General features: G+C 39.1%; 1 protein-coding gene across 5 annotated transcripts in view; it reads right to left on the minus strand.

Moving 5' to 3' along the window:
* The window catches only part of TTC29 (tetratricopeptide repeat domain 29), a 205360-nt gene that overhangs the window by 153422 nt on the left and 30274 nt on the right, over window positions 1-21664 (minus strand). For all 5 annotated transcript variants that reach the window (XM_046657079.1, XM_046657083.1, XM_046657080.1 and 2 more), the window contains 2 exons: window positions 15533-15753; window positions 10203-10388 (listed from right to left, as the gene is read on the minus strand). In XM_046657079.1, the coding sequence (XP_046513035.1) occupies window positions 10203-10388; window positions 15533-15753 (407 nt within the window). The remainder of the gene's footprint in view (window positions 1-10202; window positions 10389-15532; window positions 15754-21664) is intronic.

Consider the following 21664-nt stretch of genomic DNA (forward strand, 5'->3'; position numbering starts at 1 on the left):
AAAGGATGCAGAAGCCCATGAATGTTAGGTGGTGAGCAAGGGTACAAGGACTTTTGATATTAGGCAAATATACTGACATGGTTTGAGGCCATCAGATATTTCTAAGGCAGAGCAACACTGTGGCACAGTCAGAGCATGAGGGTCTGTGTGCTCACGGTAGGAAGCTACAGGCAACACATCTCTCTAAAGCTGTTCTTCAGCAATGGAAGCCTATTTGGGGTATGTCCACAGAGATTTAGAAGATATTTCTAGTTGTATGAATTGCTGCTTGGGATGATGGTTCAAGTGGAACTGGATGACAGAGATACTTTCAGAGTGACTTATCTTGAGGGTATCAGACCAGACACTCCTGATTTCTCAGATAAGGCATCTGTAAAGAATCTGCTAAATCTGTTAAATCCCTTCATTTGACTGAATTTCTGAGATGCCTACATGCAGTGTTCAATGTTGACAACCATGATGACGGTGCCTGCTCCTCTGACTCCTTTGTTCTAATGGTTGGTTTTTCTTCCACACTGGGTTACTGACTTGGCCTGGAGGGAGCTTCCAATAGATTTGAATGAAGGGAATTAGGAGTCCAGGACTGAGTCAGAGAGCTCGAGTTTTGAGCAGTAGATCTCAATTCCAAGAAGAACCATGATCAGCTATTGAGTCTGCACTAGATGGAGACACTCTGAGATTGGGTCAACCAAGGGGCCCACTATTTCCTCCTGAGTTTAGTCTTGAGTAATGATAATCATGGGATCCTGAAACAGTTTAGGACCCCATATATCAGGCAAAACACTCTTGTAGACTTGTGATGGAATCATTTCTATATCAGCTAGCTTTAAAAAGTTGTATATTTTAATTTTGGAGGGATCATAAATTTGCTACACATCTACTATTTTCATACAATACACAAACATAATGGAAAAAGTAAAATGCATCTATTTTTTTCTATATTAAAAAACAGAAAAGTAACTTTTAGAAGACCAAGTTATATTAGTAAATTGAGGAATTTGTGCATCTAAAAATGTTAAAATGGAGGTTTTCAGAGAAGTACAAAGACATTAGATATCACCTTCCAAAGGGAATCTTTAGACCGTTGCGTGACATTTTCAAGGAAATTACCAAAAACTGTTCACAAGACTTGTGAAATTCCTCATTGACAATAAGGGCATATAAATGTTGGAGACTGTGTCAGTCAAAGTTAGATTAGGCTACACTGTGGTAGTAAATAGACCCTGAAATTCCAGGGCCTGAGACAAAGTGATTTTCTTGCTCACATGAAGTCCTCTGAGGGTGGGTGACTCTAGGGCAGCTCTGCTCCAAATGCTCATTCAGGGATCCAGGTTGTTTCCATCTCATGGTTTCATCAACTCAACCTAAGTTCTCCATGGCCATCATGGCAAAAATAGAGATAGCATGGAGGACTCACATCTGCTCCTCTAAGCTTCAGCCTGAAAGTGACTGCTCAGAGCCTACTGACCAGAATTAGCATTTTTATAGTGACTGACACATAAGACTCAATAAATGGTAGCTCTTATAATTTTAGCTACTGGAAAACAGCATTTTGAATGGCTGGATAACAGTTCATCGTGTGTAATTACCATAATTAATTATTACTCTAACATAGGACATTTCTATTGTTTCCATTTTTTTTATTATTACAAATGATACATAAAGACATAATATGTAAATCTTTGTCTTCATGTCTGATTATTTCCTAGAAGCAGAACAACATGGTTAAAGGATATGGACGTATTTTAAACTCTTGATATATATTCCCAAAATTGTTTTCTAGAAATGTCAGCTAATTTATTCTGTCGCCAGCAATGTAAAAAACATGCTTACCAAAATTCCACAAGCATCAAACGCTGTCTTAACCCAATAAATCAACCACTTTGATTTCTCTGCATGGGAATTTGGTGCACTTTTTACCTATCCTATCAGCACTCTCACCCACATTACTGCAGTTATCATAGCACTGACTTGCTTCTTCCTCTAAAATGTAAGCCTCTGAATCAAGGGGCCATAAATACCTTTCTCAGCTATATATTCCCAGAACTTAGAGTCTTGTACATAGTAGGTAAACATTTGTTATAAAATTACAGGTGAAAAGTTGCATAACTTTAGTGCTTTAATTTGTGCTTTTTTATGATCAACATTGGCTTTTTTTCATATTTATTACCCAGTTGAATTTCTTCTTTGAATTGTCTTCTTAGTTCCCCTACCATTTTTCTACTGGTGTGTTAGTGGGTTTTCTCACCAATTTGTAAAAGTTCTTTATATAATAACGATATTAATTTATCATATTTACTTCAAATATCCCCAACGTTTTGTTTATCTTTTAATTATATGAGGTCTTTAATAAATCATTTTTTTTTTAAAGTACATGTCAAATCTCTCGATCTAGCGGATAGAGGGCTATTCCGCTAGCCTCGCGCTTCCATGAGGGGACTCCATCTCTCCTTCCTTCTTCACCTCTCTTTAAGGAAGAAGGAATGACGACGTATCTGGCTGGTGGAATTGTGAACTCTCGTCCCCTCTAGACTCAGTTCTCAAGGAGGTGTGACCTCCGAACTCCATGCCGAAGCTCACAGAGCAGGCATAGAACCTGGAGGAGAGTCTGAGCTTGACCAGTCTTCCAGTAATTAGGTGGTTAAGATGATCTGGGGGGATAATAGTCTGATTTGAACAGATATAAGCTCTGTTCCCCAATTGGCCTTAACAATTATGATCTGTCTGATTCTCATGTTTCTTCTGAATTGGTTCTGAACTTGGCTCAGGGAGAGGATATAATTATCCCTCGATAAATCCCATTATTTTCCTTTGTGCTTTATTCAATTGTTTTTATGTTTCGAAGGTCTTCCCCGTCTAAGACAGAATAAATATTAGCCTTTATTTTCTACTTTTTTATAGCTTATTTTTAAATTTTTCTCATAAAATTTAATTTTAAAATAAAGTACAGAAATAATTAACATTATCACAAAAATCTCTGGTAACAATGGAAAATCAAAAAGAGAAAAATTAAAATCATACTAATTTTATACTTTGTTTTCTATTTCCAAAATTATTGACATGATTTTTTTGTAGACTTAACTTTACGTTTAATCAGTTTCAGTGTTTATTGTCAGTTCTTTTATATTAGGACTTCCCTCTTCTTGTGTTTTTAATTTTGTTTTCTCTCTTGTTGGGTTGTAGAACACAATGTACACGGAAAAATATCTTCATAGCGTACTTTCTGAAACTTGCATGGGTAAGAATGTCATCCTGTTGCTTCACACGAAAACCAGAACTTAGCTCTGTAGGATACTTTCAATTCTCAACTTTACAGCATTCCACTCTCTTTCTCCTCCCCTCAAATCCTGCGGACTCTACTTCTTTTTGTTTTGTGGCATTTATCATTGCAAAGAAGAAAGCTGAGCTCGTCTAATTTTTGTTCCAACGCAGACAATCTGTTCTTTCTCTTTGGATGCAGGTAGGAGTCTGTGTTTATCTGAGTCATTCAAAAAATTCCCCATAATTTATCTAGTTATGAATTTTTTAAATAATTTTTGACTGGAGAATGAAAAGTTATTTCAATCTGCATATGCAGAATTTTTTAGGGTCAAGAAAGCTTTCTTAAAATGTCTTTGCTTATTGCTTTTGTTTCAGTTATTGTGTATTCTTCCTCAGGAACTTCCATATTTATCATCTCTCATTGTTTTTATCTCTTAGGCTTTCCCTGAATTTTGGGAGAGTGTTTCAAGCTGTCCTCAACATCACTGATTCAGTTTTCCATGGTGCCAATTCTACTCTTTACTTTTTCCACTCTCTATTTTAATTCTACCAACACACCTTATTGAAAGCCTTCCTTATTTCATCTGGGGCTCATTCTCATCTCGTTTGGTTCTATCCTCAGGCTTTCTTGTCTTCTACTTGTATGCTTCGGAAAATACTATGAATTTTTCTAAAATGATCACTTTGACGGGTTTGTTCTTTATCTGGGTCTTCAGGTTAACGCTTTGTTTTCCTTGCATTTCCTACATCCCTCAATCAGAAGCAGTCCATCTAGTCCTGGTATTGAAAGGCACTCAGAGTGGACAGTCTGTCTGGGCTCTGCTCACTAGCCACGTGGTACTGGTAGAATCCCCCTGCTTCTACCCACAGTTGGGGGAGAGTCAGTAGGAACAGCGCCTCACTCGATTGCAGTGTCTAGCAGGCATTCTCCTGCGACTGAGATTTGATCTTCTCTTACTTTAACTTACTGATTCTCTTCTACTTTGCTCAGTTCTTGAAAACATCTAGTCTTGGGAGAGGAGCTTCTTTTGAAACGTATAGTCTTGCTCATGGTCCTATCTTTGTCCTAGTTCTTAAAGGACAGGGCTTCTGTGTCCGTAATCTGACCGATGCCTCTTTATGTTAATAGCACTCCTATGCAGAACTTAAAGATGTCAGAGGTAAGGGTTAACTTGTCCAGGACTGATCCCTGCAGGCTACTGTCCCAGAAAAGAAGATGAACTCTAGCAAAGTTCCAAGGAAAGCATTCAGACTCAATGCTTTTAAGGCAGTCAATCCTGACCTATTGTGAAGGCATGGACCCCAGTCTCTCTCTCCTGACAGGGGAGAGGCCAGTGCTCCCCAAACTATGAATGCCCATGGGGCAAATCTTGCTATTTTTGTGCCATGTCCTATGGCTGCTACCACAAGGCAGAGACCTCAGGCTTCCCCCTTACTCTTCCCCTTCTGCTGATCATGCAGGGGAGGGGCTGGGCTACATCAAGCCATGAATGCTGAGCTGGCAGGAGAGGGCTTGTATCAAGTCTCTGCCACACCATGTTGCTATCGCATATGTCCCTCAATCACACCAGGAGTGTGACAATACTTCCCTAAACATACAGCACCCACTGAAAGGGCAATGGGAGACCAGCACACCTGCCACTGCTCCTGTCTCCGTGAGTTCTCTGGAGCAGCACTGCTCTGGCAGGCCTGCTGTGAGTGCTGCTGACCATTTACCTTGTTAGGATGGCAGTTGTCCCAAAAAACTGGGCAAATGTCCAGGCCCATACCATGGCCTTCTGGAAGCAAGTGAGGGGACTGGAAATAAATCAAAGACCAAGACTGGAGTGGGAGGAGTCTGCTGGTAATGCTGTGGTCAGCCTTCAGGATTCAGGATGGCCAGTTAGTGATTGTTAGCAGGGACTAGCTTTGAAAAATCCCGAGTAGTGGGAGACCTATGGGGTTAAGAGTCTCAGTGATAGAATTTCTCATTTGTGTGTGTGTGTGTGTGTGTGTGATATTGAAGGGAGTTGCCTAGGATGGGGTGGATACTTCCCTAAGAGGAGAGCTGAACCACTGCTCCTCATAAAATTAATGCAAAAAAAAAAAAGAAAAAAAAAGATGAAAGGGGACATCTTCCCCAGTGTTTGGAGGAGATGTTAGAGAAGGGAGTTAACCATCAACAAGATAAGGATAAGAGGGTTCCATGTTCTAACTCTTCTCTGTGAGATCAAGATCGTAAATGGGACAGTCCCTTGTAGTGGTGGCCTCTCTAGAAATCTGTTCCTGGATCTGCCTTCCACCACTGGCTGTATCAGGGGAGAGTGGGAGCCATTCCATTCACGATACTATCCTGCTCCTGGTACCTTCCGGCCCCTGGCAAATTGCACTAAGATACACTATCCAGAATCTATTCACAGAACTGACTGTCAACGGTAAATTCTAGGACCTGAACTGAGCAAGCCAACCAGAACAACTCTTTTTTTCTTCACAAGTTCCCCAGTCACTGGGAGAACTTGGGATCAATGCTGTGGATCCAAGTTAGCCTTTATTCAGGGCCGGGTCCCTGTGACTATGGCCTCTGCTCATGTTCATTTGCTCTATAGTTCCCTGAGAGTGCTGGAGCTATGCCCTGGACTACAGCCTGCTTGACTGGGCCCTGACAACCTGCCCTTTGCCATCTGCCGGCTGTTACCCTGCTTTAACCTGAATGGGCACCCCTGGAATCAGGATGCTGCCACCTGCCTCAGTACAGCTGCCACCTAGCTGGTGCTGTGGGGCCTCCATTTGCTTGTCTGGACCAATCAGATCAGATACGCGGAAGATACACCACCAGCACCTCAGGGAGAACCCTACAGCCAGGTGAGTCCCCAGTGAACTCCAACCACATGTTCTAAGTAGTCCTAGTTTACCCTCCGAATGAAAATTCTACTCCAGATTACAAATGCTGCACAGATAATTTTCACTATTGCTGGGTACATCAAACACTGAAGTCAGTCTCTAGAATTTTCACCAACACCAACTCAGTCATTTTATCCATCAAGCAATAAAGGCATGGCTCTTAGGGCCTGATTAAGGATCTGATTAAGAGCATAGAAAAGTATTTTAGATCTGACAAAAAGTGGTTGCAAAACACCATCTAACTTAAAAGTAATTTCATAGCCAAAAACATCCCATATATTATGGAAGATGAGTGCATTTTATCATGCTATAGGGTGGGGCATGTAAATGTGAGGAAGCCAAGGACCGGCAAATATGTAATCTCATGGCAGTCCCATGCTGATCATCTTTCCCAAACTCATCCTCACTCTCAGCCACTAAAATGATGTGGGCAACCATGGTACCATGGTTCTAATCACAGGATTAGTGAGCACTCCAATATTTGCTGAATGAATGAATGGATAGATAAATGAATGAAAAAATAAAGGAAGCAATCAATAAATCCTCCAATAAAAATACACACATTTGTGTGTGTGTGTGTGTGAGGAAGATTGGCCCTGAGCTAACATCTGTGGCAATCTTTCTCTATTTAATGTGGGATGCCGCCACAGCGTGGCTTGATGAGTGGTGCTAGGTCCACACCCATGATCCAAACTTGGGAACTGGGGGCCTCTGAAGTGGAGTGAGTGAACTTAACCACTACACCACCAGGCCAGCCGCCCCCCCAAAATACATTCAGAGACTGAAAAATCAGAAGAAGAGGGAAATTGAGACTTGTTATTTAATGGGTATTGAGTTTCAGTTTTGCAAGATGAAAAAGTTCTGAAGATTGGTTGCACAACAGTGTGAATACACTCACCACTACTCAACTGTAAAGTTAGAAATAGTTAAGATGGTAAATTTTGCTATGCATTTTTTTACCACAATAAAATGTTTTAAAGATATTAAACTGAATTAAAAAAATCAAAAGTAAAATTTATAGAAAAATTCAGAATATATCCATGATAGTTATCTGAATCTCACTGGGGCCACTCTTAAATTTTCATCAATGTAGTCTTGACTTCTTCAGTCTTTATTTTTAAATATTATTTCTTATTTCTTTAGTGACTTCTTTTTTGGGGGGCCAGTAATTGACAGTTCTATTACCTGGCTTGTCATTGTAACTGGGGGATTTGATGACTCTAATTTTAAAAACAAAACAAAGAACCATTTTTATTCTTTTCAGCTGAGGGAAGCTCATATATAAAGAACAAAAAAGTGCTAAATCACTTTTAGCATATAATTTTCAGGAATTTTCATAATTAGCACATCTTGGAGGTAAAGCAATTCTTTGTTTACATACAGCAGCAGCTATTAGCACAGGCTCTGAAGCCAACTGACTATTAATGCTAGCTCTACCACTAACCAGCTTAATCTCTCTGCGCCATCATTTCCTCATCCTCAAAACAAAGCTAATTTTTTAAAGCTTAAAAAAGTATTTACCTCATTCCTGAAATGAGAATAGTAACTTTTAAAATTCTAAGTAAGAATTTTACTTTACTTAAGCAAGAATTTGTCCCATGTTTACAAATTGAAAAACAAAAACTCTACTTTTAACAACAGGCTAAAAGTCTTAATGAATAACTTCTCAAATTATAGTAAGAAATGTCTCTTCAATGCATAATTTTATAATCACCTGTGATCCCCACATTAAAAAGTAACCACTGTTAACATGTTGCTGTATGGTACACACCAAACATAACTATATTTTACATTGTGTTTTGTATCTTATTTTTCTACTTAATTTATCATGAGCATTTTCTCAAATCAATCTGTATTTGGTGTTTACTATACAATGCGGAGTAAAATCCAAAGTCCTCACCTTAGCCTACAAGCCCCAATGTGATCCCAAGCCTCCTGATCTAATCTTAGCTCCTCTCCTTCCACTTCCTACCCCACCCACTGAGCTCCAGACACATTGGCCTTCTCGCTAGTCTTTGGGCATGCTTAGCATGCGTGTGCCTCAGGGCCTTTGCACTTACTATGGCCTCTCTCTAGAACCTCTCCCTCCAGAGTTTCACAAGGCTCAGCCTGTCATTTCATTCATGTCTTACCTTCTAACATGGGAACACCTTATGTGAAGTAGCAACAACTGTCTATCCCTTTGCCTTGCTTCTTTTTCATCACAGCACTTATCACTGCTTAATATATTAGATAGCTATTAGTGGCTAAGGCCTGTTTTCCCCGTAGAGTGTAAGTGCCATGAGGGCAAGGATCTTGTCTGTCTTATTCACATTTTATCCCCTGGCACTAGATTCTAAACAAATATTTGCTGAATGAATGAATGAATTTTGCCCTAATTTGTAATTTCATGACTGCACAGAACTCTGTTGCATGGATATTGCTTAATATATTTAACGAATCCCCTATTTTGAGATATTATAAATTGTACTGCAATGGACATGCCGAAACACATTCTCTTTATTACTTTTCAGTTGTTCCTCCGGGGCTAAATTAGGGCAGCAGCTTCCCAGCCATCCCCCTTTCCTCTTTTTCCTCCTCCCACAGCGTGCATCACAGCCAGACGTAGATTATATTACACTCCTTTCCTTGCCCTGAATGTACAGAAGCATAAGCCCAAGCTCTAAATGCTGGCATGTCCCCATGTTGCCTTTCCACTCAGTTCCCATCACTGCTCAGAAGTACACTGTCCACTTCAAACAGGTTGCTCCTCCCATTAGTTCCTCTAATTATGCTTTAGGGTACATAGTTCCCTCTTACATAACATATTCCTGTTTCTTTACCCGCCTAAACTCCACCCATCTTCCAAGTCTCCCACCAGGCCCTGCTGATTCCGCGCCTTCCTGTAATCTAGTCTGTACGATCTCTCACTCCTCTGAATTTTTCTGCTATTCCCCGTATCTGTCACTCAAGACGGCTCCTAACCATCTGCCATGTTCTAGCACCTTCCACCATGTAGATTACAACGTGCAATTTCCTGAAACACAAAAACGGTTTTCCCTCCTTTGTCAAAGTCCTATGCAGTCCTTGCCACAAAATAATATTTTCTAATTTAACTCTTTCACTAATGCCAAAACTTTTGTGGAAATGAGACAGTTTTTTGAAAGAAGAAATAGGATTATTCATGATAAAATATTTTCATCTTCCCATATACATTTTTTTTGCATATTAGCTACCCACTATCCTTAAATATTCACAAATGATTTTGATTCTGAAATTTTCATCGTAATCCTTATTAAACTACCATACAAAATGCTTCTGAAGATTTTTTGCTGTTTTAGACTTTGGCTTATCTTAAGATAACATGAAGTATGAAGTTTTTTTTTTAATAATTTTTTAATTTTCTATTTATTTATATTTTTTGGAAGATTAGCCCTGAGCTAACATCTGTTGCCAATCTTCCTCTTTTTTTTTCCCCAAAGCCCCAGCACATGGCTGTATATCCTAGTTGCAGGTCATTCTAATTTTTCTCCGTGGGATGCAGCCACAACATGGCTTGATGATCTGATGAACTGGCCTCCAAAGCAGAGTGCACCGAACCCAACCACTCAACCATGGGCCAGCTCCTGAAGTTATTTTTAAAGAAACATTTCCCTCAGAAATTATTATAAAATCATGATGGGGTGGTATCTGACTTACACAGATATTTGGGGGGGGGTTGTATAGCAGATGTGGGGTGCTAGGAGAATCACAGTGTGCCTTTCTTTTTTCATAGGTGAGAAATCACGTTAAAATGAACAAAGAGGGCTATGAGAAAGGAAAAACAAAACGGAGCAGCACGTGTGTGGATGAAGGATGCCCTGTGGCCGAGTGGGGAAAGATGCTTTCTCCCTGGGATCATGCTCCTGGGAACTCTAGGCTGAGCGCTCCGCCTCAGGTAAGAGGTATGTCTGCAAGCAACGTTGCAGGTAAGCCCATAAGTCATACCCTTTGCTTTTTAATCTCAAAAACTTACATACTAAAGCCTCAGATCTTGTCGACCCGCACGTGCACCAGCGGCAGCCCGGCCAATGGCCACTCACCGTCTTCCTCAAAGAGAAGCCCCATGTTTCCGTGCGCCTCGGCTTCTTTCTTCCCCCCGTCCATCTTGATCAGTTGAGCAATCTTGAAACATCGTTCGAAGAAGTGGTTCCTTACCCACCTGTCTTCAGAATTATTGAAGTAGCAGGCCAGAGCATACAAGTTATTATAGACATCTTCAAAGTATTCTTCGAAGAGAGAAAAACATTATAAACTGCATTAGAAAAATTTCTCACGGCATATCCCTTCAAATGGCAAGCAATGTAATAACATTTATTTTCTATTTTTCCTTAAAAGCATGCTTAACAATCTTAAAAGTCTAAATGCAAAAATTAATGCACTTTCACTGTTAGATTAGTTATATTAATTAAAGAATGTGCACACGAGGAAAGCAACAAAAATCTTTCTGAAAACTTAGAACATGTTAGAAATCGACATACTCTTTGGTTGAAACACTAGATTCTATATAGAACAAAAGACAGGATAATAGCTACTAGCCATGTGCTCTGTTCTTTTGGAAGAAATGAATATGTAGTACCATCAAGTATTTTTCCCACTGAAGATTTGAAAAGTATTTAGAGATTCCAGAGAGAGCAATGTTTCTTAGCCATGGCAAAAAGATAATGTAAATGAAGAAAGTAGATAGGATATGAAAATAGCAAGGTATTTTCCCTGAGAAGAAAAAACAATCATGAGGTTACAGATATGAGAAATGACGATCCGGATGACCCAGTAAGCTCCACACACTTTCCAGCAATGTTTCCAGGAAAACAAGCTACTAGCGATGTGAAGAAGGAGTGAATTTGTTAACAAGTTGTGCCTCAGTCTGGAAATGCCACTCTATTGGTGAATATGAACAAATTCATGATCTTTATGTCTTTTTGCATTTGTGCTGGAAGCACAGTTATGTGGTGGTCTCTGGATTACCTTTCCAAGGATTTTTTATAACCATTGTTATCTATTGGAATTCACTGAGACTAAGTGTTCACTACCATCAGAGGAGTCAACTCATATATTACTGAAAGGATTACAATGATTAAAATTATTTATCCATTGCCCACTAGTCCCCCTATAAGATTAAGATCAAAAGGCTCAGAAAGAAAATGAAATTAGGCTGATTACAACAAAAGGTAAATTTCAAGAACTCCAATGTTTCAAAAGAAATTTCTAAAACCTACGTCATTTCTTTACATATAGTGCTTCATAATTCCATAGGAAATTAAGATTTATCTTAAAATAAAATTTATACCTAAAAATTAAGTTTAAAAGAAAAGAAGCTCTCCCTCTCCTTATTTTTGAAGGAGCTGGGAATTCTCGGAGCCATTCTGCTTTTTAGGGCCATTCACAAGAGGCAACAGCTTAGGGGAAAAGTGGAGAGTCACCTGAGTTACTCACTTAAAACAAACACTCTCATCTCAGAATTGATTTCTCCTAAGCTTTATCTTTCCATTCCGAACCTTCTACCAAATGTAGCAATGGTCTATTTTGTAATAGTTTATATTTTTTGTCATATTTAGTGATTAGAGAGTTATTTTTTAAAGCCTGTAAAACATTTCATATCTTCCATTTTAAAAAAGTTATATAGAGAGGTTTTCTTAAAAAAAGTGACCCTGAAATAACTTTTCTGTTTTTCAGAAATTAAACCTCAATAGAAAAACAGTTCCAATATTTCATAGACAAAGTTTTGTGTGTGTCTGTTTTTAGAATGAGTTAAACAAGTTATCAAGATTCCATAATTAAAGACTACAGGTCAGCTAAGCCATTTTTCTATGGAAAAAATGGAGTGTTTTTCAGAGTATTAAATATAAAGGAATATATTAAAGTTTTGAATCTTTGGACACACCAAATACATGGCCTGTACCCTTTACATTCTAAGCTGCCTTTTCTCCTTGCTTGTAGAACACTTCCTTCAATTGTCAGCAGGTATAAGATGAAAATCAATTTTACTGTTGGTTTATTATTTATATCTGTATTCATTATGCTACCTAAAAGAGAGATTCCATGATGAAATAAATTTGGGAACTCCTCGTGCTAATTTCCCTTTCAGCGAGCCACACAATATACATCAGCATGTTAAAGGCTCTGATAAGTCCTGGAGTAAACCAACTTGCTTAACATCAATATTAATTCACCTGGTGTTTCTCAAATTTATTTCGCCTGACAATTATTTTTGTTTTGCTTTCTATAAAACCTATAAACATCCTGTAGGACTCTACTTGAGTAGCGTAGAACATACTTTGGGAATATTAAATAAAAGTTATTAGAGGGGGAGTAATGGTCAAGTTTGCATGCTCTGCTTCAGCCGCCCAGGGTTCGCTGGTTCGAATCCTGGACGTGAATGTACACACCGCTCATCAAGCCATGCTGTGGTGGCATCGTGCATAGAAGAAAAAGAAGGACTTAGAGCTAGGATATACAACTATGTACTGGGGCTTTGGAGAGAAAAAAAAGAGGAAGGTTGGCAATGGCTCAGGGCCTATCTTCCTCACCAAAAAAAGAAAAGCATGCCTAAAAATAAAAAAAGCAATGCAATAATTTTAAAAGAAAGAAAAATAATGTTATTAGAAAAAGAATTACTGCTTAATGCTTGACAATAATTTAAAGTCAAGTGTAAATAATGTTTGAATCATCTATTGATTTGGTTACCCATAATCATTATTGCCATCTCCTCTCTGGCCCCATGGGGCACAAGGCCCTAATCATAATGTTACAGATGGTACAGAGATGATTCACAACGAGTAATATAGGAAACATTATCAGGGACAAACAAACACTGTAATGAATGGAAAATAACCCAAAAAGAAATGACTGGCTTACCTTAAACACTTCTTTGCTATGAAAGAGAAAGTCTTGTTTTGTAAAGTAATTTAAATAACTCTAGGTTCCTGCTCTGTAAGTCTCAAGAGACAGAACTGACGTGTGATGACTATTGTTAGTGCCATAGCTTTGATTAAATGAACTTATATGACCCTAGAGTGATGGTCTTTCCAATGAGAAGCAATGAGAACACTCAGAGATACGTCACTTTGGGATAACTGTCTCAGATCTCACGGCCATATGGGGTGGAATCTTGAGACATTATTAACAGATTTCTACATTCTAGATTAAGTGTGTGTGTGTGTGTGTTTATATTGGTTTTAAGATTCAGGATTAATTCAAATTAATCAGAGTGAATGTGCACATCCCCCGTCCCATTTCCTAAGACGTTCTTAATTCAAATCACAATTTTTCCCCAGTAAAGTTCATGTGTTAAATGTGAAAAAATTATGCAAATTTTTAAAAAGAGCATACGAATGTTTATATGTCCTTTAACGGAAGTATTTCCAACAATGTTTTTTGCAATAATTTTAATTTTCTATATTTCGGCCAGGCAGAAGCCACTGCATTTTGAAGATAACCCTACAGAAGCGTTATTCTGAGCAAGAGGCAATTTTGTTCCATTTAACAAATGCAACATTAGTTACCATGAATATGTGATAATCGGAGAAACATTTTTATGATAGTTACTTTTCTTTAATAAAAGACTATAAATTAAAATGTTTTCTACCTTAAAGTAGACTGTCTAGCATTTTAGTTTCTTTATAATTCCAAAATGCTTTATGACAAGTTTCTCATATTTATGACACTTTATGACAAATGATATATTTGGCTCATATTTATGCTACTCAAACAAAAGTCTCTATTTAAAACACTTAGTGAATATAATGAATTTAACTTGAAAAAATGACTAATGGGCAAATTTTATCTTGATCAAGTCTATTTTCAGTGTAAATATCACTTCGGAATTTGAGGCTGAGAGTACAATGCAGGTTTTTTTACAATAGCATTTTTTATTTATAACAGTTACAATTGCTTGAGAAATTATATGTGACATTTTATAATTCACCAAAGAACTCTATTTTTAAAGTCAATCCTGCAGTTAAATACTTTTCATGATACAAATAATCACCTCCTATCTCCACACACACATAGACGCACACACACCCCTAGTTCACTTGTGGTGGTGTTCAGATTTTTGTATGTCTCATATTTGTAAGTCAGGTCATAACCTGATAAGAAATATGTATTAACTACACTACAGAGGCTGAAAGACTTCTGCCACCCCTCTGATGCTGCTTACATGACCCCATCAATTTTCCCCACTGTAGCGCTGGGTAACAAAAAGTTGTCTTATATTCTATTTTCCAATAGAAAGGCCTGAAATGAAATATAGACATTGTCATGTTTGGGCCTGAGCTACTCTTTTGAGTCCTACGATATCTTAACACAAAAAGTTGAAGAAAATAATAATGTAAAACACCAAATTTATATGCCAAATTCTAGGATTTCCTTTCTTTCTTTCTTTGTTTTTCTCTTCTTTTCTCTTTTTGTTGGTGAGGAAGACTGGCTCTGAGCTAACATACTTTGCCAATCTTCCTCTTTTTGCTTGAGGAAGATAGTTGCTGAGCTAACACCTATGCCAATTTTCCACTACTTTATATGTGGGACGCTGCCACACCATGGCTTGATGAGTAGCATGTAGGTCTGCGCCCAGGATATGAACTTGCAAACCCCGGGCTGCCAAAGTGGAGCACGGAAACTTAACCACTACACCACAGAGCTGGCCTCTCCTTTCTTTCTTTGATTGTATAAAATGACCATTCCTGATAACGTAACTGAGAAATACTTATGACAACATTATCAGCATAATTATAATAGAAATTAAAATATTTTCTTTAATAGTTGAAGCATATTGGCTTTCTGGAAAAGTTTAGAACACAAAAAAAGAATTTATGAGAAATTATGTAACGGAAAATATAAAATGAACAATTCTACTCATAATTGTGAACTGCAGGCTTTTCATGTCTTCTCACTATTCACTAATAAAAATCCTCTGATTGAAATCTGTAGGACTTACTGATACAACCTTCAAATTCCATTATATAAATTCTAAAAAACTGCCATAATTTTCAAATTATAGTACTCTTTGAAAATATCTCTTCAGTGAAAATCAATATTCAGATTATATATAAAGAAAACTATGGAAAGATTTATAATTAATGATACAAAAGATTTTAATACATTGGAAAGTTCTGCAGATGTTATGAGGTGCTATTCCTGTCTTCCCTGGCTTAGAATGACATCACCAGGATGCCCCTGCAGATCCTGTCTGGGCAGCCTTGTATGCAGCCTTCCCTATCATTTATTCCAGAAAGATGCTTCGTTGATTAGGTTGAACTGGGCTAAATTGTCTTAATGTTTCAAATGCATACATGAAACAACTTGGAATCTTCCCTCAGGCGCTCGCAGTTCTGGTTTCTCCAGCCCTGCTGCCCGCAATCCTTCCACTTACCTTTCCTTTCGGCCGCCTCGGCCCTGGTCAGGTAGTGGTAGAAGTGATCCAGCTTATCACGCTGCTCCTCCAGGGGTCTCTGCAGAAAGAGGGAACCAAATCTCGCAGGATCCCTCACGGCATCCCACTGCTCCATCAGAGAGAAGAGCTCAGTAAAGGACTTATGATAACCGTCTCGCAGCATGTCCACATAGATGTTCTTCTTGTACGAGTTCCGGTAACTGGGAAGAAGAATCAGAACACTCAAAGCGTTATTTCAATCCTTTAAATGCGTGCAGTGTTTTTATCCTACAATAATTAAAAGTGGAATTATGCTGACTTTTTCTCCTCCATGAAAGCACTGAGAACTATCTTTGCCTCAAACACTTATAAATTTAACACCTTCAGTTTAATGAAGGATGCCAGGAGCTATCTAAATACAGTAATTTTAATGAAATTATATTATAATACAATATCAGTTCCAGAGCTGAGCTCCCTTTGATAAGGACAAATAAACTAGGTGACCGATGTATTAGTCCGTTCAGGCTGCTGTAACAAAATATTACTGACTGAGTAGCTTATAAATAGGAGAAACTTATTGCTCACATTCTGGAGGCTGGTAGTCCAAGGTCCAGACTCCAGGAAGGTCTCCTTCTGATGAGGGCCCTCTTCCTGGTTCATAGGTGGCGCCTTCCAGCAGTGTCCTTCCATAGTGGAAGGGGCTGGGGATCTCTCTGGAGCCTCTTTTATAAGATATTAATCCCATTAGTGAGGGCTCCACCTGCATGACCTAACCATCTCCCAGAGGCCCCACTGACCAACACCTTTGGGGGTTAGGATTTCTACATATGGATTTGGGGCTACACAAACATTCAGACCATAGCAACTAACAATATCCAAAAACACTTGATATACTAGCCTCCACCAAAACAAAACAACACAAAGAACTCATAGGCCAAGTAAAAATTTAAAATATCATTTAATATCAAAACAATGTACTCTATATTAAGTGGTTTCACTGTATGTTATGGAGGTTCATTCATTCATTCATTCATTCATTCATGTATGGAGAAAGTGTTTACTGAAATCTATTACTAAGTGCATTTTTTTTTTTTTTAAAGATTTTATTTTTTTCCTTTTTCTCCCCAAAGCCCCCCGGTACATAGATGTGTATTCTTCGTTGTGGGTTCTTCTAGTTGTGGCATGTGGGACGCTGCCTCAGCGTGGTCTGACGAGCAGTGCCATGTCCGCGCCCAGGATTCGAACCAACGAAACACTGGGTCGCCTGCAGCGGAGCGCGCGAACTTAACCACTCGGCCATGGGGCCAGCCCCTTACTAAGTACATTTTTTAAGTTATTTTCAGTTAGGATTATGTTAATAGTATGTTAGATTAATATTTCATTTATAATTTAATAATAAATAATATTCAAGGAGATAAAGTGGCAAGTGAATATTCCATTTATTTATTTATTCAGCAAATAGCTATTGAGTTTTCTCCTAAGTGCCAGGCACTGTTCTAGACCAAATAGGTTCAATGCCATTGTGAAATCTGTATTTTAGTGGGAGAACACAACCAACAAATAAGTAAACAAATAATAAATAATGTCAGATGATGGAAACTGCTATAAAGGAAACAAACAGGGTTATGGGGATGGCAGCTGTGTCGTAGCTATTATTCCACTAAATGAGCAATCAGGCCTTTTATACTAATTACATTCTTTTTTAAGAAAAAAGTAGGAGACAATTAAATATTTAGAACAACTGACGTGATGTGATATTACTAGAAATAAAAATTTCAGTGTGTGGTGGAAACACCCTAGAATTACCAGAATACCCAAGGCTGAGGCCCGTTCTACCCAACCTCCCTGGACCTCATTTCTCCTCATCTGTAAAATGTGGATATTTATATATGCCCTGCCTACATCACGGGATTCTTCTCAGACCAAATGAAATTATGTATATGGAAATGCTCTGAGAGACGTGAAGTCCTGAACTACGGGGTCTAAACCTCTGGCTATGCTATAGATTCACCTACAGAGTTTAAAAAACAAGCAAACAAAACAAAAATGTCCAGGCTCCATCCACCAAGAATTTCTTATTTAGTGGATCAGCGTAGCTACAGGACAAAATATATAAAGGGTGGTAAGGAGGGGAGTGGTAAGAGAGCAGTTTAAAGAAAAAAGGCAGGACTCGGATCCTGGAGACCTCAAAGCCAGGGTAAGCACTTTGGACTCCAAGCCAGGAGTGAGGCAGAGCCATTGAAGGGTTTGAGCCAGGGAAATGACTCGATGAGATTGTATTTTAGAAAAATCATCTGGAACAAGTGTCCCAGCTGAACTGCAACCTCCCCCATCTGGCAGCCGATGCAGGGCACCTGTTACGGGACTAGTCCATAAAGAGATTAAGGGAACCACATTCTTAGGCCAAAAGTTCAAAAGCCACCATCTTGTATGAGACCAAAAATATTGGAAATTGGGAAGAGAGAAGACATAACAGCTTTTTGTTTGTGTCTGCCCTCTAGCCGAGATGGAGGAGGAGAGGATGGAGAAGGAAGCAGAGAGATGCTGTGAAAGGTCATGCCCTCTGTCTTCTCCGCTTCCCACCCACTCCTACACAAGGGCATGGAAAGGCAGCAAAGTCACTGTATAGTGTTTCTCAGCAGAAGAGGACCAGAACCAGCCCATATACTTTCCCATAGCCCCTGAATGGTACGGGCGGAATGCCATAATAGTCTAGTGGGCTCCATGTGTGACACAAGGTTAATGGAAAGAGAGGGCTGGTGTCTGCCACAATGTCACTGGCCACAGCAAGGAGATGTAGGCTAAAAGCCTGTTGTACAGGCTGCCCACTGGGGACTAAAGGAGGACACAGCTATAACTCTGAAAATAAGAAGCCTTGGGGAGCTACTGAAAGGGTCAGGTCAGCATATTTCCAGAGCTGACAGGAAAGGATGGATTGAGTGCATCAGAGATGGTCATGTGTATAGAACCCCATAGGTTAGGAATGCGGTCAGCTATAAGAGAAAACTTGCCTTGCAGTGCCTTCCAAACTACAGGTTTCTATTTCTCACAGCACAAGATGCCTAAAGGTAGGCAGCTGCCAGCCTTGGTTCAGTGGCCTGGCAAGTACAAGGCCCATGCCTCTGGGACTTTCTTAAGCTTTCCCTCATGCTTGTTCCCTGTTGGTCACGAGAGGGCTGCTCCTGTTCCAGACATCACATCCACCTTCAAGGCAAGAAAAAAGGGGAGAATGAGGCGGCACCAGTTGTCCTTCTCTATTATGGCGGAAAACAAAAGGATTCTTGCAACTACTAGTGGATTTTCACTTTGGTCTCATTGGCCAGAACTGTGTCATGTGGCCACCACTTGGTGCAAGCAGACTGGAAAAACAAATATCTTGCCTGTTCTTGGGCACATTGCTGCCCAAATAAAACTGAAGCTGTGTTAGCAAAGAAGAAAGGAGGAACAGATACTAGATAGGCAAATTCAGGTCTATTTCAAGGTCCTAGGTCAAGATCTGAAAGTGAATGCTGCAAACTCCAACTCCCAGAGTTGCCAGATAAAACTGGGCAAGATGCCCAGTTAAATCTGAATATCAGATAAACAGTGAATGATTTTTTAGTATCACTATGCCCCAAATATTGCATGGGACATGCTTATACCAAAAAAGTTTTCTTGATTTTGAAACTCAAGTCTAAGCATATGTCCTGTGTTTTTATTTGCCAAATCTAGCAACACTACTCCCCTCTACCCTGCACAGTGCTGTGTTGTTTCTATTTAGGAAAATAGGGTGAGGGGAAGGGATGTGTTAGAATCCTGAATAACCTGAGAAATCACTGAATTGGATTGACTTTACCTGAAAGAGACAAGATTGGATTTTTACACAACGGAGGATCAGGGCTCAGGGCCAGGAATTAAAATTAAGTTATAAAAAAATAAAGACTTTCAATTTAGCATCCTTGGTTGGGCTTGTGACTCCGAAATGCACACCTGATCCAAGAGAATGGCCAGCAGGAGGATAGAACTGGGAGCAGGGAGGAGAGAAGGGAGACTCTGGGCGTCCTGGAAAGGAGAGGCCATGGGGGCTGAACCCAAGGAAAGGTGGGAGGATAAATAGAAGAAGGTGGATTCAATACATATTTAGGAGATAAAAATATCAATTACTTGGTGATTGAATGGATGTTGGGATGATGGAAAGGGAGGAGCTAGGATGATAACCAGGTTTTCCGAGTGGGTAATTGGTAATTTCTAAAGAGAGGAACATAAAAGGATGAATAGATTTGGGGAAAGATAACGAGTTTGAGTTCAGATAACTTGAGTTTGAAGAGCCTGAAGGGACATCAAGTGGTACTCCAAAAGGCAGTTTGGGGTGCGGTATAGCAGGTCTGAGAGGATAAGGGGCTGGAAATCCAGCCTTGCTTCAAACGAGCACAGCCACTTTGTCTGTCTATGCCCTGGCCACCACCATGTTTTCTTGTGAGTGAAGAAAGCATTCTAGGGCAAAAACAAAGAAAATCAGGAATAAATAAAACTTAGAACACTGACTTTAAAAATAAACACACGTTAGGAGGCCGTCTCAGTTCTAATCCCAATCCAGGACAGAAACACAGAAGATCGCTCTCTGAGCCTTATTTCCCTCACCTGGAAGATGAGGGCGCTTTGGCTGGATTTGGTCCACCCAGCATCTAATTCCACTTCCACAGGTGGCAGCACTCCAAAGTACTTTTGGAAATGGCCTGTCCCATATTGTATGTCATCTTGGTGGGACTTGATTTCAAAGACTCCCTAGCCAAAGGCTGGGGCAGTGACCCAAATTAAGCCAACTGGCCTTTCTCTCAGGATTTTGAATCTTGAGGTGAGGAACACAAAGGTATAGACAGTTAGTTGTTGGAGCTCAATCAAGATGGCAGCGACATCCTGACAAGAGTCTCATGTAGTTCTTGCTACCTAGATCCATTCAAAGGTGCCACATCTTTGCCTTTTCTCCTGAGCCGGGTTTTCCCCTAAATTCATCTGGTTACCTAATATCCTTCTAATAAAATCATTTCCACTTTATTTAATCTGAATCAGTTTCTGCGGCCAGTGACCAAAGAACATGAACTGATTCAGAAGGGATGGGACTAAAATTGTTTCCAAGACATTTTTCAGCCTCAAAACATCCATGATATATAACTAATATCGATTTTTAAAATTTCTAGTACATTTTTTAAAAAGATCATTCTTTGTAAAAGAGATTTCAAATAGAAATGTATTTAAAAATGCATATATAACTACACTGATATCATCTCTATTTTATATACACATTTGTGTGCACACACACATACGTGTATGTCATTGTTTAAGCTTCATTACTAATATTTGAGAGCCGTAAAGAGCAATTAGTGATTAAACAAATAGGTTCCTATTTAAACTTTCATAGTTAGTAGAACTTATTTTTTTAACCAGAATAATTTTCATTTATTAAAATAAACTAGCATCTGAAAATAAAAATGGATGTCACTCTCCACCATTATATGTGGATTTCTCAGGCTTTATATTTCATAACAGAATCACAGCCAAAGTTCACTGGCTTTATGGAAAGGAATTTTTTATTTTTCATTTATTTTTTATTTTTTTTAAAGATTGGCACCTGGGCTAACAACTGTTGCCAATCTTGTTTTTCTTTTCTTTTCTGCTTTATCTCCCCAAACCCACCCTATACATAGTTGTATATCTTAGTTGCAGGTCCTCCTAGTTGTGGGATGTGGGACGCCGCCTCAACATGGCCTGACGAGCGGTGCCATTTCCGCTCCCAGGATCTGAACCCTGGGCCGCCACAGCACAGCGGGCGAACTTAACCACTCGGCCACGGAGCTGGCCCCGAAAGGAATTTTTTAAAACCACAAATATAAATTGAAATTGAAATTCATTGTATTTCTTATTTCACTTGGAATAAAGTTATTAGTCTTTGGTTTCATTTACATATCAAAACAAATATTAGTCTAAATTAAAATGTGTTCTTTTTAAGTATCAGAAGAATAAAAATCTCTTTGACCTGAAGTCACTATCCTGGGTGGAAATTGAGAATTCTGGTAAAATTTCTGGAGAGATTTGATAGTTTGGAATTCGAGGAGAATTCTCCTGACAGAAAATAAGCCATTCGCAGAAGCAGAA

This window comes from Equus quagga, chromosome 3, assembly GCF_021613505.1.
Source record: "Equus quagga isolate Etosha38 chromosome 3, UCLA_HA_Equagga_1.0, whole genome shotgun sequence".
In the NCBI taxonomy this organism is placed as follows: domain Eukaryota; kingdom Metazoa; phylum Chordata; class Mammalia; order Perissodactyla; family Equidae; genus Equus; species Equus quagga.